The 17473-nt window shown below is 41.2% G+C and overlaps 1 protein-coding gene across 9 annotated transcripts in view; it reads left to right on the forward strand.

The window, feature by feature from the left end:
- LOC138739315 (PC3-like endoprotease variant B) overlaps positions 1 to 17473 on the forward strand; it is an 827554-nt gene that overhangs the window by 551004 nt on the left and 259077 nt on the right. For all 9 annotated transcript variants that reach the window (XM_069891108.1, XM_069891107.1, XM_069891109.1 and 6 more), the window contains exon 12: positions 11799 to 11899. In XM_069891108.1, coding sequence (XP_069747209.1) covers positions 11799 to 11899 — 101 coding nt within the window. The remainder of the gene's footprint in view (positions 1 to 11798; positions 11900 to 17473) is intronic.

Genomic DNA, 17473 nt, shown 5'->3' on the forward strand with positions numbered 1-17473 from the left:
TGCGAACTCGGTAGGGAACATTTCCTGTCATAAATCTTAAAATTATGGAAAACTTGAGTGACGGGAGACAGCTTCTCCATTCTGATCATGTTGATTGATAGAGATTTTCAGCCAAATCCCACTGTTTAGTGCTAGATTCCTACCTCTTAAGATTGTAACACTGCAAGTACACTTTAAATGTGATGAGAGTTCATGTGTCCTCCACCCTTTTAGTAGTGAGTTCCAGATCCACCTCCTACTCGATGAAATCAATTTTACTTTCTTCCCTTCTGATCTTTGTGTCAATTATTTTAAATCTGGCTTTTGTCAACCAACAACCCCGCTAATGTAATGAGGCCTTTCTTCTTTACTCTGTCTAGGCCCATCATCATTTTGTTCATCGCTGGTAGGTCTCTGCTCAGCTTCCTCAAAGCCAGAGAGAACAACCCCAACCTGTCTAATCTTTCCTCATGGCTCCAATTTCCCAGTACTGCCAGCTTGCATGTAACTCTTCTCTGCAGCCTCCAAATGCTTTTTACTTACAATGTGATGTAATTTGTGTTGTGTATGTATTCAGTACAACCTTCCAGCTCTTGCCATTCTATGCAAATCTCATCAAAGAAAAAAATCCCATTTGCCCTTTTAAACACCTTTTTGCTACATATTTTGCATAGATGCATGTTCCAAAGTTCTTCCACGTCACTCAATATCTTCCTATTTACTTTGCCTTCTATTGTTTATTAAGTCTCCTCAAAAATGTGCCCTCACCCTTCTCGGAATTTTATTACATTAATTTTATATCTTTCTGCAGTCTAAAGCTTTAATCTTCACTCTCATTAATATGGACATTTTCATATAATTTAATGCATAATTCAAAAAAGGTACCAGGGTTGTAGGTCAATTAGGTGGAATGGGGCAGACGGGCTTATGGGATGAAACAGCCTGTTACTGTGCTGTAATCTTTTTTTTAATCATTATTATATACCTCACTGATGATAAGGAAATGTGTTCTGTGTCTACTAAAGTTTCACTGCCATCCAGCAAAATAAACTCATCAAACATTATCCTTTGCTTCCTGCCTTCTCCTTTAAATTCCATGCCTTTTTAGTTTTGTGACAGTCACCCATAATGGCTTTGACAAAAGCCTTGTTAAAATGTAAGTGTCTCCCTGTCTGCTGTTTCAATAAATGGGAAAATGTTGGTCATCATTTAAACCTCTAGAACCACTCATTGATTGCTGTTTGAAATAAACGTACTAGTTTTCCCCTTTGAAACCATTTATACACCTTGTCATCCAAGGGTTCCAGATTTTGCAATTCTATTCTTGTTATGGGAACATTTGCCATTAGCACATTGAATCTCCTTCCTAAATACATCTTTATTCTGTTATGAGCCCAGAGTACCCTAAAACCCAGCAGCAATGGAAATTCACCAAGACAGAGAGTTACTTAAACAAAAATTACTTTTAATTTTTTTTAAACGAAAAAAGGATCAAATTTTAACTTATTACTATTAACTTAATTCCCTTCTAATTCTAAGTGCACGTATATGTAATGTATATAAGTTCAGGAAAGTTATTTGATTCACAGTCCAATCTCACTTCGCACTCCCCCAAAGTTCAGGCAATTCGGGCAATCCTTATATTGTGCATAGAATTTAACATTTTTGAATTTTCACCAAGCTCTGGTGCTTAAATGGTTACCGCTCAGGAAGGTTCTTGTCAGTTTCAGAGAGAGATTCGTTGCTCATCAGACACACACAAACTGATCCTACTTCCATCACGTCCCTTCAGTGTCTTGCCAAAGAAACTTGCCCCATCAGGGTTTTCCAAATGATAACCTCTTCTGCAGGTCACCACAGAGTTCCTTTTGTTTCCATTATTTCAGGTGAAACACTCGCGCAAGCCATTTCCTCTTGTAAGGAGTGATGGCAACTAGCATCAAATCGCACAAAGCAGAGTGCAGGTAAAATGCTAGTTTTAATAGCCTAATATATACAGCTAGGTCTTGAGGTCTTGCCTCTGTGCAAGCCTAGGCCAGAAAAAGGGGGGGATGGGTCTCCACCGGTTTATATATGCATGATGACCAGGTGAGCCACCTGGTGACCTAGTGGTACAATAACATACCACCACATTCACCCCCCCCTAAAAATTATTGGGACTTCCCCCCCACCCCCACCCACCACCCCCGTCTCTTTCCACGTGTTCATAAGTCCAATATCTGACTAGGTTTTCTCTTCCTTCTGGACCTTCAGGGTGCCGGGGCAAGGGAGGTGGGGGGTATTGGAGCCTAGGGGTCCTGGCCTGGGGTGATGGTATGTTGTGGGGGTGTAGGGCTTTCCGCCCGCGTGCTGGTCATTGGGGGTGTGCTCATCTGTCGTACGTCATGCTGCTCCGTAGGGGTCTACAACCCTCCCGCATCGTCCGCCAGGGCCTGTGGCTCTCCTGCATCATCCGCTATCCCATCCTGCTGGTCCGTAGAGGTCTGCAGCTCTCCTGTGCTGCCAATGCTTCCTGACAGTGCAAGATCCCTGGTGGACACCAAGTCTTCCCATCCATCCCCGAACGCAACGTATGCGCAGTGAGGGTTTGCATGCCTCACTTCCACAGGCTCCACCAGAGGATCCGTCCTGTGGTGTCTGCAGTACTTCCGGAGGAGCACCGGTCCCGGTGTCATCAGCCATATAGGCAGCACTGTGCTTGTTGCGGCTTTCCTTGAGAAAGAAAACGTACAGTCATGGGGTGTCATGTTAGTGGCAGTACACAATAGTGAGCATATGGAATGCTAGGCCTCCGGTAACACATCTTGCCACATTGCCACTGGTAGGTCCTTTGCTTTTAAGGTCAGCAGGACCATTTTCCAGATGGTGGCGTTCTCCCTTTCTACTTGTCCGTTCCCCCTGGGGTTATCGCTTGTAGTGCGACTGGTCGCAATGCCCCTATCTCTCAGGTACTGCTGGACCCTAATGCTCATAAAGGCAGCACCCCTATCTGTGTGTATGTAGCTGGGGTTCCCACACAAGCTGAAGATGGACTGCAAGCACTTTATTACCGTGGCTGCAGAGACATCGGGACACGGGATAGCAAAGGGGAAGCGTGAGTATTCGTCAATGGCATTGAAGAAATAAATGTTCCTATCGTAGGAAGGGAGCGGGCCTTTAAAGTCGAAGCTGAGATGCTCAAAATGGCCTGGGATCTTTTATTAATGTGGCTTTATCTGGTTGGTGGAACTGCGGTCTGTGCAACTGCGGTCTGTGCTCCGCACAAATGGGGCAGCCCCTGGTTACCGTCCGTACCTCCTCTACTGCGAATGGGAGGTTTTGGGCCCTTATAAAGTGGAAAAGCCTAGTGACTCCCGGGTGGCCCAGCTCACTGTGCAAGTTCTGCAGCTGGGACATATGGTTAAGGGCTGCACAGGTGCCTCTGGACAGTGCGTCTGGGGGCTCATTGAGCCTCCCAGGATGGTATAGAATGTTATAGCTATACGTAGACAATTCTATCCTCCAGCACAAGATCTTATCATTTTTTATCTTCCCCTGTTCTGGTTATCGAACATGAACGCCACGGATCATTGGTCCGTGACAAGGGTAAAGTGTTTACAGGCCAGAAAGAGTCTCCAGTGCCTCACTGCTTCCACAATGGCTTGGGCCTCCTTCTCCACTGTCGAGTGTCTTACCTCGACCCCTGCAGGGTCTGCAAGAAAAAAGCCACTAGTTGCCCCTCCTGGTTCAGGGTGGCAGCCAACACCATATCTGAGGCATCAGTATCTACCTGAAAAAGGACTGACTCATCTATGGATCACAGGGTTGCTTTTGCAATCAGATCCCTAATCTTAAAGGCTTTGGTAGCTGCTGGGCTGAGAGGAAAAGTTGAGGCTTTTATAAGTGGGCAGACCCTGTCGGCATAGTTAGGGACGCACTGTGCGTAATATGTAAAAAGCCCCAAACATCTCTTTAATGTTTTCTGTGAATGTGGAATTGGGAGGATTAGGAGCGGGCGCATGCGGGCAGGGTCCGGGCTGATTTCCCTGTTCTGCACCACGTAGCCCAAGATAGCCAGTTTCCTAGTGCTGAAGACTCATTTATCCTTACTATACGTTAGATTGCGGTCCTTTCCTGTCTGAAAAAAATGTTGGAGGTTAGTGTCATGGTCAGCTTGCAAGTGGTCGCAAATCGTAACATTGTCCAGGTATGGGAACACCGCCTGTAAGTGGTACTCTTCCACTATGTGGTCCATCTCCTGCTGGAACAGGGATACCCCATTGATGATGCCAAAGGGGAGGTGAAGGAACTGGTGCAGCCTGCTGTCTGCCTCGAATGCCGTGTATATCCAGTCGCTCTCCCTAATGGGCAACTGGTGGTACGCAGCCTTGAGATCAATGGTAGAGAACACTTTGTACTGGGCAATGCTGTTTACCATGTCCGCAATACGTGGAAGCAAATAGGCATCCAGTTGCATAAATTTATTGATCATCTGAATATCGTCCGCAACCGTGCACCTCTTTCCCCAGACTTCACTACAACAACTTGTGCTCTCCAGGGGCTGGAGCTCTTCTCTATAATGCCCTTCTGCAGACTTCTGCTCTAATGAACTCCCTGTCTTTCGGGCTGTACCTCCTGCTCTTGATGGCCACTGGGGTGCAGTCGGGAGTGAGGTGTGTAAATAACAGAGGTGGTTCTATATTCAGGGCCATAAGGTTACAGTGTCATCTATTTCTAAGGAGTAGTGGGGGGAGCGGCCCATCATGCACTATTGTGATGCTTTTCAGCTGGCACTGAAAGTCCAGCCCCAGCAGTAGTGGCACACAGAGGCACTGGAGCACCAGCAATTTAAACCCCTCATACTCCGTACCCTGTATCTCCAGTGTGGTTCTGCAGAAGTGTTTGACCTTAGTTACATGTTTGTTAGATGGCAATAAAATTTGGTGGTCACTCGGGTAAGCTTTTAGCGCAAGGCGTTCTACTAGTCCTTGGTCTATGAAACTCTCTGTATTCCCACTATCCACTAAATAATTTACAGTGGACCCGTTAATCTTAATACTAACGGTCATATCTGATAAATCGTGTGGATTCGCCAGATACAATCGCAGTGAGGCCAGCATGGCACATCATCCATTCTGGTAGGAGTCTGCATCTTGGTTATAGTAGCATTCACCATTGTATTCGTCAGCCAGTCGAGATGTTCTCTGTCCAGTGTCCCTTTCCCAAGATGGCCGACAGCACATGGCTCTCTGTTTCTACTTGCCTGTGGGGGAAGGAGAAAAGCTTTCCTGCCTCTCATTTGCATGAGAGAGGGCTTTGGCGGGAGCCTTGAGGCTTCTGCAGACTTTTGCATAATGCTCCTTCTTTCCACACCTTGAACAGTCCTTCTCCCTAGCCGGGCAGTGTGCTCTGGGGTGCTTTAGTTGCCCACAGAAAAGGCACTTCGGGCGATCCAGTGGGGCTGCTGCCGTTGTGTACTGCCCTTGATCACCCCAGTATCTCTCCCTGTGAGGGGCTAACGAATCCAGTTTTTAGTACTCCTCTAGTTCCGTCCTAGAGTCCTCCAGAGCCTCCGCAATAGTTTCTGCCTCTTCAAGCCTAACTATCCCCATTCCAACAGCCTTTGTCTTATTTCCGTCGATCTGACACCGGCCATGATTCTGACCCTTACCAGGTCATCCACATACTCTTGAGCTGATACTGCTTTAAAAGTACAGGCCCTCGCTAAATCTTTCAGCATGAGTATGAAGTCTCTAACAGACTCCCCAGCCTGGTCATAAGCCGATGCCTGGAGTATAGCTCACTGTGTCCTCTATTATAGTGTCTCTGCAGAGTGTTCATCGCTTCTTGATATGACTTAGCATCCTGTATTAACAAGTACAGGTGATTCCCCCAGCTGAGCTAACGGTAGCATCAGCATCTCCTCCACTGATGCTCCCTCCACCCCCACGTAATTTAAAAAGCATCTCTGACATTGGCCGAAGTGCATGCTCGCTCCGGGGGTTCTGAGATCCAGATCTAGCCTGTTGAGCCTCAGTACTTGGCTGACCTCAGCCTGTGGTTCGGTAGCTGAGGTGGGGGTGCATTCTGGTCCTGACCCCTCTCCCACGTGGTCACCCGGTCCTGCAGAAATGCGGGCCTTCTCCAGGGATTCTGGGACAGTTGTGGGTGGCTCTGCAGTAGTAGTCCATCCCCATGGTCCTGCCGGTAAATCGCGATCGGTAGAGCAACTTTCTGTACACCTTCCAGCCGCGCTTGGTGCGACTCTTGGTCCTACACCAGGAAACCCGTGGCCTGCATAGCCGGTCCTGATCCCGGCGAGTTAGTTAACAGGCAGGGTATCTTGGCTGCTCATTACCTGCTCTGGGATGCTTCCACCACAACCACTGGGTGAGTCTCTCTCGATCCCGATCTTGCAGCTCTCCGACTGATCGGTTTCTGACTGCACATGGGCAGGGCCCATCTCTGTTCCTGGGTCCCTGAGTCAGGACTCAGCTGAGTCAAGGGCTGATGGGGCATCCATTCTGGATATATATTAGTCTATTAAATTGATGGTGACTAGCATCAAATCACACAAAGCCAAGTGCAGGTAAAATGCTAGTTTTAATAGACTAATATATACAGCAAGGTCTTGAGGTCTTGCCTCTGTGCAAGCCTAGGCCAGAATAAAGGGGGATGGGTCTCCACTGGTTTATATATGCAAGATCACCAGGTGAGCCACCTGGTGACCTAGTGGTGTAATAACATGCCACCACAAGAGTTTTTCAACAGGCTGAACTCAGATCTCACAACCCATCTTCAAAATGGGGTTTCAACAAGCTGCCATGACTGCAGAAACTAGTTTCTCACACCCACACACATACACCCCTCTTCCCACCCCCACACCCCCGTTTGGTCTTCTCTCTCTGCTTGCAAAACCACATGAGCTTTAGAACAGCAAACTGTAACCAGACAGATTCCGGAACCGGATCCAAACTTCTGAGTTCATTCATCTGTTGTTTTCAAAACAATAATCCATTACTCCACAACATGTTCAATTAACACCTACTTTTGAAATCTCTATAGGCATTCTTCAAAGTTTTTGGAAAGGCACTGGCTTGACCAGAGCTCTAGCATTTGAAATGAGATCTGTTTTGTGATGTGTTTGTTTGTGACCTACACTACTCCCAAAATCTATCTCCTTCAAAAACCTATCTATATAAAATATAATATCCATCACAATTCCAAATTGTTTTTTGTCTTCTTCCATAATCATTTTAAATCTAAAAGAATAATAATTATTAATACCCCAAATGGTGGTGAGGGAGAAGGTGTGGGCACATGTGAGGCATTTTCTGCAGTCACTGTGATCAGTCCAAAAGGGGCGATTAATGGGAATAGATGAGTAGATGCTGATATGTCTGTCCATAGTCTCATGCACTACCCAACTGAGACCACCAGCAAATTTTAGGAACAACATCCTAATCCATTTGGGAACCATCCATCGGTATGGCACTAACATCAACTGGTTTCCTTTATCCCGCCCCTCTCCCATCTCACACTCTCTCTCTCCCCCCTATCCCTACAGCTCTGCATTCACAGAGCTATCCCCCCTCCCCTGATAAATTCTTAGATTTCCTCTCCTGCCTTCCCAACTATGTCCACCTATTGCCTCTTGGCTATTGGCCTGTGCTTCTTCCTCTGCCCTTTCTTTCCCCTCCCCCATCTTTTTAATCAAGCATCTGCCTCCTTTTAGCTTAAACCTTGATGAAGGGCACATGGTCGAAATGTTGGTCTATAGATGCTGTGTCAAACTGACTGATTCCCATTTAATATTAAGCTCATTGATATCCCCCCCAGTATGGCTGTCTTAATGTTCTGTATCATAAATTTGCCTGCAACTGATTCTTCCATCTCCCTTAAACCATCATCAGGACATTTATGCATTCCCATGATTTCCCCATTTTTATTCTTTAGTTCAATGCAATTTGTCTCATTTGATGATTTTTCCATTATCTCGTTCCTTTTGTGATTATTTATTTAGCAGATATTGTCAAGCAAACACATTACATTCCTTTCAATGAAAAAGAAATTCCTAGAAATTGCTCCATTCTTTCTCTTTATCTAAAATTTCAAAATATTCCAGTTCTCCTTAATGATTATTATACTCCCAATTCAACATATCAGAGTACAATATTCAAATTCCCTTGAATATTACACTAGAACAGGAACCAAATTTTAAGTGGAAAAATTATGATTTCACAGAATGAGCTGTATCAGTAACAATGGAGAACATCTAAGTATGACAAATGTAGACTGCTTTGATCTGCCTGTAGAAATGACCATATTGTATTCAGGTCTTACAATGAAAGTCAAGAATTAATACCTGCTCTCGAGGGCAAAGTCTGATTTATCGTGTTTTTTTTCTTTTTATTACGTTGTGTGATGCTAAACATTTAGAATTAATACATTTTTTTCAATCCAAATAAAGAATAGAAAATAATCTTATTTTTTTTAAAAGTCACAAAAGGTAACAAAGATTGACTTTTTTAAAATATAAATTTAGACGTACTGCATAGTTACAGGTCATTTCGGCCTAGAGCCCGCGCCGCACAATTACCACCATTTAACCAATTCGATTTTTGTTTGATAAGTTTGTGATTCCATAAGATGGAAATTTGAAATAATTATCAGGGAAATATTATGTTTTACAGTTAACAATAACATTTAATTTTTTATTTGATTCTGATATCAACTCATTACAATTTGTTAATGACAATCTTCCTAGTATACATTCTGATAGGAAGACCACAGCCTGTTCAGGTCGGTAGCAGAATGTAGAGCACCCTATCATTGAGAACTGGCACACCTCAGCTTGCTCCTGTTCACACTACTGACCCATGACTGCTTCGCCAGATCCAGCTTCAACAGTGTCATCAAGTTTACAGGTGACACAACAGTTGTTGGCCTAATCAGGAACATTGGTGAGTTGCACTACAGAGAAGAAGTGGAAAATCTCTGTGAGAGTAATAACCTGAGTCTCAACATGGACAAGATGAAGGAGATGAACATGGAACTTCAGGAACAACCACCCTCAACTACATCAACAACTCTGTAGTGGAGAGAGTAGGGAGTACTAAGTTCACTTAACTATTGATCTATCATGGGCACACATCTCATCACTTGTAGAGCAGCGAAAAGGATCACTGGAGGCTCCCTCCACTAACCCCTCCCCTCCCCCAATCTACTTGATCTGTTAGGATTGTTATCTAAAGAGGCCGCGCAAAATCATCGAGGACTCCTCCTACCCCATACACACAGTATCTTTCATCTGCTCCCATTGAGAAAGAGATGCAGCAATATCAGAGCCAACCCCACTTAGCTGAGAAACAGCTTCTTCCCATGGGCTGTAAGAATAGTAAATGACTGAAGGAACTGCTCGCATTAGCCATACGAGACTCTCATATTCATGAAACAATATTTACTTATTTAGTTGTAGATACAAATACGTGTCCTGCATGGGTATTGTTAGGACTGCATGTTTTGCACCAAGGATCAGTGAATGCTGTTTTGTTAGGTAGTACTTGTGCAATAGAAGACAATAAACTTGAATAAACTCTCATCAATTAATTCACCGTATAATAAATTAAAGTAGTAAATGGGAGGAAACTGCATATTTGGAGATCTTTAATTTTTCTGATGCTGAAATAAGCGCTCACAAAAATGTGAAAGTGTGTTTATGGAATTGTGCATCATTGTCCCACCTCTAGCTAATGCCCCACTTTGATTGAATCCCAATAACTTTTCCTGAAGACTATCCCCTGACAAATCTTTAAAAATTAAAAAAAATACATCCTCCATATTTTAGCATTTTATGCAATAACCTTTTGTGAAGCATGTTTTAAAAAAAAAGTCTTCTGGAAAGTCCAAGTACTCTACATCCATTGGTTTCTCATTATCTCTTAACCTCACTGTGCTATCAAAAGAACTATCAAACATTTTATTAAATTTGTTCAATTCCATTAGTATTTTCTAAGTATTTTAGCTTTGTTAAATGGTGCATTTTAAACATTTTAATTAGCTCTAATTTTTAAATTATTTACATTTACTTGAATCATTTTCAAAACTCTTTGGCAATGATGGGCTGTTGAAGGCTACCCAGACATTCTAAGGACAGAGCCATAGGATTCACAAGAAGATTTGCCTTATCTTGGCATTCTCTCTGATTAGATGCCTTTATGTCCTCTGCAATGGAAAAGGTAATTAAAGATGAGTGGCCATCATTGCTGGTGAGTCCAGGCAATAAAATGGATCCAATATGATCCAGATTAATTATTTTCAGATCCCAGAACCACACTGTTGCTTTGATTCTTGCTCAATCCCTCTCCTGGCCAATGTCCATGGCTGAACCAGACTATTTATTTAGAGGATATTAAGTGGATTATTACAGTCTCTGTAAAAGCAGCTCTTCCATGGCCCATTTGCTACAGATGCCTTCATTCTTGACCGTACCTACTCCAATATGATCCTGACTGGCATCTCTCAGTCTATTCACCTTAAAACTGAGGTCATTGAAAACTCTGTGCTCATGTCCTAATTTACACCTAATCCATGGATTCACCACCCCTGTACTCAGTGAATTGCATTGGCGCTAAACTAAGCAATGCCTTGACGTTAAAATTGCCATCCTTCTTCTCAAATCATTCCATGCATCAATATTGCTGTCCAACCCCATATTTCTCTGAGATTTCAGTATTCTTAATTCTGAGCTTCTGCACTTCAATCTGTCCACATGTAGCAATTGTTAAGGCCCAGGAATGATCTCCCTAAACTTTTCCGCTTCTTTTAAACTACAGTATTTAATGTCAACATCTTCCTTAAAATATACTCCATTCATTTGGAGAGGTTTATTAGGGAGAAAATTCTCGGGTCTTTTTCAACAAACTATCTTTGTCACAATGTGTGTGATAACACTTCTGTGAAATGCCTTGGGGCATTTTGCCTCATTAAACACACTATAACAAAATACTGTTGATAAAATAGATATGAAGCAAGCAGACATCAATGCAGTTTTCACCACTTGTGAACCACTATTTAGGAGTACTCAGTGCTGCTAATTTAATGTGTTACTTTTATACTTGAAATTTGATATTGAGAGAAGACTTACAAAACCTGAAACAACTGCTATACATATCAACCGCAGTATGCACATGCATTCGTCATTTATTACATTATTAAAATGCATTACAGTATAGTCTCGGGATATTATGAGGAGCCTCACAACTGAAGGACAGTCATTTTATTAGATGAATGGTTCATGCACAAGGTTAATGTCGACTTAATATGTATTTGTGCTACTTGTCAAAATGAAACATATTAAAAGCAAAGAATGCATTAACTGATCATGCTTCCCTGGAATGTTGGCAAAAGTAGGTGTCCCAGATAAATTATTAATTTCTTTACAAATTTTTTATCTGCAGATTTCACTCAGCACAATCTTAAGATGTTTGAATATAGAATTTTATAAATTTGATTGAAGCAGCCCTGTCAAATGACATTTTTATGTTCATTGCTCTTGTATTATAAGCCAACATGCAACCAAGATTTGTAAATTGCTGAACAATATTACTATATATTAGGGTCAGAGTAAGGTAATGCTTCACATTTACTAACAAGCAAGCATTAATTTCTATTATTTCATGGCTCTGTATAAAATAATATTTCATTTTGTTCCATTACAAACACCTCAATATTATCAGACCTTCTTTGTGCTCAATATTGCTGCAATATGTGTTTGGGAACTAAATGGAGTGCCAAGCCTGTTAATGTTGCAATATGTGCAATATCTTTATTTTCAACAGGTGACAACTGCACTTAACAACAAATGCACCAAAATCTTCAAAGGAACTTCTAGTGCTGCTCCAATGGCAGCTGCTATAATTGCATTGGTCCTTCAGGTCAAGTAAGTATAATTGCCCACAAACTGTCCTGAAATATAAAAATAGCCCATAAAGTACTTATTTGTTTTGAAATGCTTGGTGGACTTTAAAACTGAAACTTTCTATGAGGTATTTTTTAAAATATTTTATTTATAGATTTTAAACCACAATATTAATTACATTTCATTTTATTCAAAATTATTCAGAAGGCTATACATGTGGTATATATAAAAAAGAAAAAAACCTACTCCCCTTCCCACCTCCCTTCCCTCCCCCTCAGAACCCTAAAAAGAAGAAAAAAAAGATTGGGGGGAAAAAAAGAGAATGCTAAGGGAATAAAGCATTTATAAAATAAATTCTACTTACTATTGGAGGTTACCAAGAGGTGAGATCTTCAGAGAGTTTATCAAATGTAAAAACACATATTTTCCAAAACAAGTGATATTTATTTCATAAACTATATGTAATCTTCTCTAATGGTTTTCAACTACAAAGTTCTGCATGCCATCTTCCATGATATTGCTATGCATTTCTGAGATACTTAAATTTTAATTTAGGTCTTTTTAACCTTAATTTTACTGAATAAAAATAATATTGGATCCTGTGGGAACTTGACCCCTGTAATCCAGTCCAAAAAATTACCGACTTCCAATCAAAAAATATCTGACTTTAAGACATTGCCAACTAAAATGCAAAAAAAGTTCCAATCACACATCCATACCTAAAACATAAATCTGACATAGCAAGATTTAATATGTTTAATTTTTGTGGAGTTAAATATAATTGATGCAAAAAATTGAACTAATTTGTATCTTACATTTATGATTTTTGTCATATCTTACATAGATTCAGCCAGTCATTATCATTTATTTGTCTATTTAAATCCACTTCCCATTTTAATCTTAATATTTTGGAGGTTTTCCTTTGAAGTAATTTCAGAAATTAATTTACTTACCTTACTATTGTAACATATTATGTTATATTTTATATTGTATATAGATATGTTTTAAAAGAGATCAATTGTGGCGGGTTTTTTAGTGTACACCAAAACAGACCTCATTTAAAATGCAAGAGCTCTGCTCAAGCCAGACAGATCAGGCTCTGAGTACCTTTGAAAAAATTTTGAAGAATGCCTATAAGGACTTCACAAGTAGGTGTTAATTGGACATGCTGTGGAGTAACGGATTATTGTTTTGGAAAGCAATAAATGAACAAACTTGGAAGAATAGGTCGGGAACTGCAGTTGGTCTGTGTGCAGTTGGCTGTTCTAGGAGAGTCATGTTGTTTTCTCTCTGTGAGAGTGAGAGAGAATTCAGTTCTGTAGTTCAACAGCAGCAGCAGCTGGGACTGGAACAGGACAAGCTGGCAAGCTTCTGGAAAAGCCCCATTTTGAAGCTGGGTTGTGAGTTTTTAGTTCAGCCCGGTCAGTCAAAGCCCTTGTGATCCATACAAGAGGAGATGCCTGGCTGCCTAATGTTTCACTTGAAATAAGGGAAACAAAAAAGAAGTCTGTGGTGACCTGAGAGAAAGAGGTTATCATCTGGAAAACCCTGATGGGGCAAGTTTCTTTGGCAAGACACTGAAGTGGCTGATCAGAAGGAATCAGTTGTGGGTGTCCAATGAGCAACAAATCTCTCTCTGAAGACCGACAAGAACCTTCCAGAGCGGTAACCATTTACGTTTCAAGAACCAAAGCCTGGTGAAATTTATAAATGTTATATTCTGTTCACAGTATAAGAATGGCCTGATACTGGTGAACTTGGAGGAGTGAGAAGTGAGATTGAACTTTTTTTGAACTTGTATACACATTACATACACATGTGCATAGAATTAGAAGGATGTTAAGTTAATAGTAATAAGTTAAAATTTGATCCTATTTTCATGTTTAAAGAAAATTAAAAGCAATTTTTGTTTAAGTAACCATTTGTCTTGGTGAAGTTCTATTGCCGCTGGGTTTTGGGGTCCTCTGGGCTCGTACACTGTTACAAATCAGTAATTCCATTTTGCTTTGACTTGGTCAAATGGACCTATTTTATGAGACAAAAAGACTTTAACTTGATCAGAACAAAATATTGTTAGGCTCATTAAATTTATTCTTCATTCATGCAAATGCCATAAATTTCCCACTCTCATAACAATCATCAATCTTCTTAATACCCGTCCACATCCAAGTTTTCAAAAATTGATTATCCATTGAAAATGGAATAAATCTATTTTGACAGAGCGGCTTTTTTTGAGATATTAAATCTTTCATACCTATTTCATTAATATTATTCCACAATTCAATCAGTTATTTCAACAATTTAAAATTCCATTTATAGATAAAATCCTGTAAATTTATTTCTCCTATCTTACTAAATTCTATATTAACCCAAGCAGGACCTAAACTAAACAGAGCATTAATAAATCTCTATGGAGCAGCTTTATAATAATTATTAAAATGGGGAAGTTGTAAGCCCCCTAGTTCCAATTTCCAAGTCAATTTTTCCATAGAAACCCTTGCCACTTTCTTTCCATAAAACTTCCTAATATTCGTATTTAAATCCTTAAAATTTTTCTGAGGAATTCAGAAAGGGATCGAATGAAAAAGATATTGAATTCTAGGAAACATATTCATTGTAACACTATCTATGAGATATTCTTGATCATGCTGAAAAAAATTGTAGTTCCAGTCAAACTAGATGCAGGAAATTCTGCAGAGAATGGCAGTGAAAACTCCTGCACTGATGAGCTCAGCTCTATTTTCTGCTCGTGCATATTGAAATGTGTAAGTTAGTCATGCACTGGAGTACCTGGATTGCCACTCTGTTTCTGGGCTCAGTAATGTTCTGATGAAACATCATTAGCCTGAAACATAGATGCTCTCCACAGATGCTGACTGATCTGCTAAGTAATTCCAGCGTTTTCTGGTTTTGCAAAAGCATTTCTCATTTTAATATTTGGAATATTTAGTTAAAAGAAAAAAATTATCCAGGACTGCAGAAAGAATTTTCCTCCTCTCTTTTGAATAATAGCATGTCATTATTTACATCCAACTGGCTGTAGAATTATGCAAGTTTGACCATTGCTGGGTCACTTGCAGAACCCACTGGGATTACGACTGTTGTCAATTCTCAAGCAGTGATTCCAGTGAATCTGAAACATTCTAAAATGTATGGTTGTTACAAGAAGTGTAATATATACAATAGAATGCAGTGCTCTTTATGTTTTGCACACTTTATTGTATTGCTGTTTCTGAGCAGTCAAATTTGACGGAGTAGTTGCACAGAGAGAACCTGAATCGAGTGCAGCTTCGCCATTAGTACAGGTGGTAGGATTTTAATCAGTGTAAAAATCGGTGTAGAGGGATGAAGAAAATACTGAACTGAGCCCTCAACATTTATCATGTTTCATGTCTACTTAAGACAATAACTATTTCCAATAGTGTGTCCTGCCCAATGCAAGTAGACTTGCTTTTTTTTAAAAAAGCAAATGACAAACTGAGGTATATATAAGTAATCCAGGAGGTGCCAGATGCTGAGGATCACCAGCTCCACAAAGGGCTTGACAAGAACAAAGAGAGGTGATCTTTATGTGCAGGAGTGGAAAGAGTAACAAAAGTGAAACACAGGTTTGATGATACACTGTCAATAACTGAAAAAGATTAAGAGTTATGAAACTATAGGCTCTTTTTTTTACAATAAACCTGAAGGTCATCCTGTGCATCCCAGGCTTTCTGGAGAGGGATTATGGTATTGGAGCCTTTATATAGGATCAATAGGGAGGAGCCACAGGTACAGTCACAGAACAGGGCGGAGCCAAATTAATGAGTGTACACCACATTCACCCCTTTTTTTGTTATTTTGTCCATTGGGGTGACATGCGGCACAGTCTTACAAAAGTCTTAGAGGTTAAGTCCATCCAGTAGTCTGGGAGCGGCGGAGAATCAGTTGTTCTGTTATAACTGAGGCTGTTGATTCTTCCTGGACTTCAAGCACTGTGTCAATCTGATGGGGGCATGGGAACTTGACCAGAGTGACTGGGATGGGGGCAGGGCTACGGTGCCATGGTATTTAGTGTATTTACATAGGAGGAGAGGGTGCTGCTTGGTGGATATGCTCCATTTGGTCTTGCATGGAAGAGCCAGACCCCTATGACCAGTGGGTCAGTTTTATGGCCCCTCACATGCTTCTGTAGCATGAATGGCTCTGGGGACATCATCCAGGATGGAAGGGTCGTCCCCGATGTGACTCCCTGGGGAAGGAGAAAATTCGTTCTTGAAGGGTAGCATTGGTGGCAGTATGTAACAGCGACCTGATTGCGTGGAGTACCTCGGGAAGGACCTCCCATTGAGACACTGACAGCCCCCTGGCAAGGAGGATGGTGTTCCACATGGTAGTGTTCTCCCTCTCCACCTGGCCATTCCCTCTACGATTATAACTCGTGGACTTGCTGGTGGTGATACCTCTGGCTAGCAGGTATTAGCGCAGCTCGTCGCTCATAAACAAGGACCCCCAGTCACTATAGGCATATGACAGGGACCCTAATAGAGTGAACAAGTTGTGCAGTTCCCTGATGACTGTGGTGGTGGTCATGTCTGAACAGGGGATGGCAAAGGGGAAAAGTGAATACCCATCAATAACCGTGAAGGGAATGAGTCACGTGATGGAGTAGTGGCCGGTCAGGGAACTCCAACCCTCTCCGGAAAAGTTTAAAAAAAACACACAAAACACAAAGGCACAAACATAAAAATTAAAACAAAGTGAAAGTAAAGGTGGGAAGAAAATGGCAGCGAAGAAAGAAAAGTCTAAAGCAACGGGAAGAAGAGAAGAAAGAATGTCAGAAGAATAAGGTGAAGGCCTTACCTGTCCGAGGAGGCCCGCCGTGGAGAGAGAAGCCTGCTCCCTAAGGTCAGTTGAAGTCCCGAGCTCGGGACTACAAAAATGGCTCGTGGAGCCAAGTAAAAGTGCGCACCGCACATGAAAAAAAAACACTGACGGGAGGGGGGACTAGCTGAGGAGTCAATCTCCACAGCTGAGAATGACAGCTGCAACACAACAACAGGAAGAGAACATAGAAAACAACGAGAACAAGAAAGAAGAGAGTAAAAAGAAAACAAGGAAACAACAGATGACCAACACAGAGGAAGAAGAAGAACATAGAGAAATGAAAGAAGAAGGGAAAGGCAAGACAATGGATATATTTTGTTTTAAAGAATATATGGAATCAGTAAAAGAATGGCATTTACAAGAATTTAGTGAAATAAAAAGAAGAATTAAAAGTGCAGAAGAAAAAATGAATAGATTAGAGATGGTCATGTCAGATATAGGAAAAAGAGTGCACAAGGTGGAAGAACGAGAAACAGCCGTAGAAATGGAAGTAGAGGACTTAAAAAAGAAATTAGAAGAATCTAATAAAAAAGTTAGAGACACTAGAGCTGTTAGCTCAGAAGATAGATATAATGGAAAATTATAATAGAAGAAATAATATAAAGATAGTGGGCCTTAAGGAAGATGAAGAAGGCAAGAATATGAGGGAATTTATAAAAGATTGGATCCCCAGGGTCCTAGGAAGACCAGAATTACAGAAAGAAATGGAAATAGAAAGGGCACATAGAA

The sequence above is a fragment of the Narcine bancroftii genome, chromosome 7 (assembly GCF_036971445.1).
Source record: "Narcine bancroftii isolate sNarBan1 chromosome 7, sNarBan1.hap1, whole genome shotgun sequence".
In the NCBI taxonomy this organism is placed as follows: Eukaryota; Metazoa; Chordata; class Chondrichthyes; order Torpediniformes; family Narcinidae; genus Narcine; species Narcine bancroftii.